Genomic DNA, 2,725 nt, shown 5'->3' with positions numbered 1-2,725 from the left:
ATAATTTTTATACTAAAAAAGACTAAAAAAATTAAAAATAGTATAAGACCTAATTAAAAACAATATAAAAATTTAATTATAAATTTGATAAAACTATAGGACCAACACAATAATTAAATCTATTATTATTTACCACTCAACTAAAACTATTTGCATGTATAATATGGGTCTTTCTGAGAAGGTGACTACTTTAGCTAATGTGATTTTATTGAATTGGTGGTTAATTAATTAGGTGCAACGGTGGCAATTCAGTGCAAAAACAAGAAGACAATGAAAGTAGAGTATTACACGGAAGTTAAAACAGACAACACTGGAACATACGGAATTGAGGTTGACAAAGAGTTCAATGAGCACAATTGTGAGAGTGTTCTTGTTCACAGCCCAGTGTTGGGGTGCAACAAAGCAGACCCAGGGCGTAGCAAGGCCACCTTGGTGCTGTCCCACTATAAAAATGGCCTACTCAACCATGTCCACTATGCTAATAACCTTGGTTTCTTGAAGGATGAGGCATTGCCTCAGTGCCAACAACTCCTCAAATACTACTTCTCCGATGTTTGATTCTGATGATGAACTACTATTAGCAGCTATATGTTCTTGATTTGATTTTATGTGCATTAATATTAGAATAATAACTAAAGCTAAGAAGGATTTTTTCATCTATTTCTAATTAAGTTTAAGTATCTAGCTGTATGCTTTATTATTATTTGTTTCCTATTTAGTTACGTTTTAAGTTTTGATTCATTTGTTTGTATTAATAAGGTCACTTAGTTGTGGCTTTCGAATGCTGGGTTGTTGTATAAGTTTCCTATTCTTATTTTATTGCATTAAACCAAATCAAATTAATCACCCATGTGTATTTTGGAGGATAATACTTTTTTTTTTCCGTGATAGGAAAGAAAATAAATAACAATTAAAAAAGAAAAAATAAATAAAAAATTGTTTAAGAAAGATAGTTTTGCTAAATACTATTCCTAAATTCTTTTTAAGGCAACGAAAATTTTACTTGGGGAAAAAGAGTCCCATTACAGTCTTTGTCATGATATCTATTATTGTGTTTACATTTTTCAAGATCAACCAGAGATCAGCACGTCATTTCTAAGATATGATATCTCAGATTTTCAACACCAAATGATCAATAAAATCAGAGCAATCCTGTAAATTATTGATAATAATAAAGGTCTTTACACAGTCTGTCTCACATATAATATCTCTTTGCCCTCCCAAGCTAAAAGAAAAGCCTCTCCAAATAGCAAATAACTCTCCTTGCAGAATACTATGACTTAAAATTGTTCCCAAATAGCCTCGTTGCCACATTCCTTTCCAATCTCTGCTAACACAGACAAAACCAACCCGAGCACCATTGTTAGGATAGTTAGCATCACAATTAATCTTAAAGGTATCCATGGATGAGGGAATACATGTCCACTAATGGTGGAGAGGATAGACACTCGTTGCAACTCAAAATAAAATATTCTGGAGCTCCTTTTTCAAGGACAAAGCCATACCAGAACCTTGTCCATGGTCCAAGACTTGTGGGGATGAAATATCACGTTATTCCTCGAACGCCAAATTCATCAGAGACCAAAAAAGAATCTAAAGGGGCGTTATTTGCTATTATATAAGAACTAACTCATCAACTCTAGTGGTTGACCGGAGATCCCCAAAACTTGCCAAACTAGCTGAGCTTTTGGACAAAATTCCGAATGTAATGTAAAACCGATTCCTGACTTGAGAAACATCGTGGGCAGCTATTCGTGTGCGAAATGCCCCTCCTAAAACGAAATGCAGCAGTAGGAAGAGCCTTCCGAAGACATAGCCAGGCTAAAAATTTATACTTTTCCAGAACATGTTGATGTCAAAGCCAAAATCAATTCTGCTATCCTCCCAAATAAACATCTTTTTATTGAGCCACAAATAACTACTACAAGCGTCATAAATTTTTGAAGCCGCACCAATTCAACACCAACCGAGCTTTGAACCTGTTTAAGTATCCAGGTTATAAGAGTTAATGTTGATTTGCAGAGATTGATTCAGAGGATAATAGATATTCTTAAGGTTTCATTGTTCAGATGACTAAAAGTTTAACGATGCGGAGATCCGAATAAAAAATATGAACACGAGAATAATGCTTTGATAAACACATTTTGAATTCAGTATATAAGTGAAGCAGACTATTTACGTGCAATTATTTTTATGTAAAGATTATAATTGATATTGTCAAATATTTTGATATATTTGACTAAATTATCATTTAATAATTAATAATTATTATCTTTGTATAAAAATAAGTAGACGAGAATTTACGCCATAATTGAAAATGCATTGGCTAACTCTTCCCAACAAAACTTTCTTCGAGGAACTCGATGGACTAGTAGAGAGGTGCTTTGAGAGGGTTAATTTTTTTGTTTTTTAAAAGAAGAGTAATTATCCAAATCAGTTCTCAAAGATTTTAAAATTGAACATTTTAGTTCTCAAGAAAAATTAATACACAGATCGATCCCCAAAGTTTTATTTCGGCAGACAAATCAGTCCCCAGTTCATTTTCTGGTAGAGTGATTACCCAGATCAGTCCCCAAGAATTTTAAAAATGGATATTTTAGTCTCTAAAAAAAATTAATGTACAAATCAATCCCCAACGTTTCTCTCCGTTAGACATAACAATCCTCCGTTCAAAAAAATAAAATAAAATAAAATTATTATTATTATTATTAATTGCACAATAATA

The 2,725-nt window shown here is 32.6% G+C and overlaps 1 protein-coding gene across 1 annotated transcript in view; it reads left to right on the top strand.

Annotated features, from left to right (window-relative positions):
- Positions 1-703, top strand: part of LOC107624523 (protein DOWNSTREAM OF FLC) — a 983-nt gene extending 280 nt beyond the window's left edge. Inside the window, exon 2 of the mRNA XM_016327019.2 lies at positions 233-703. Coding sequence (XP_016182505.1) covers positions 233-558 — 326 coding nt within the window. The 3' untranslated portion in view covers positions 559-703. The remainder of the gene's footprint in view (positions 1-232) is intronic.

The sequence above is a fragment of the Arachis ipaensis genome, chromosome B10 (assembly GCF_000816755.2).
Source record: "Arachis ipaensis cultivar K30076 chromosome B10, Araip1.1, whole genome shotgun sequence".
NCBI lineage: Eukaryota > Viridiplantae > Streptophyta > Magnoliopsida > Fabales > Fabaceae > Arachis > Arachis ipaensis.
Note: the sequence above shows the minus strand (reverse complement) of the source record. Positions and strands in the feature narration are given on the sequence as shown.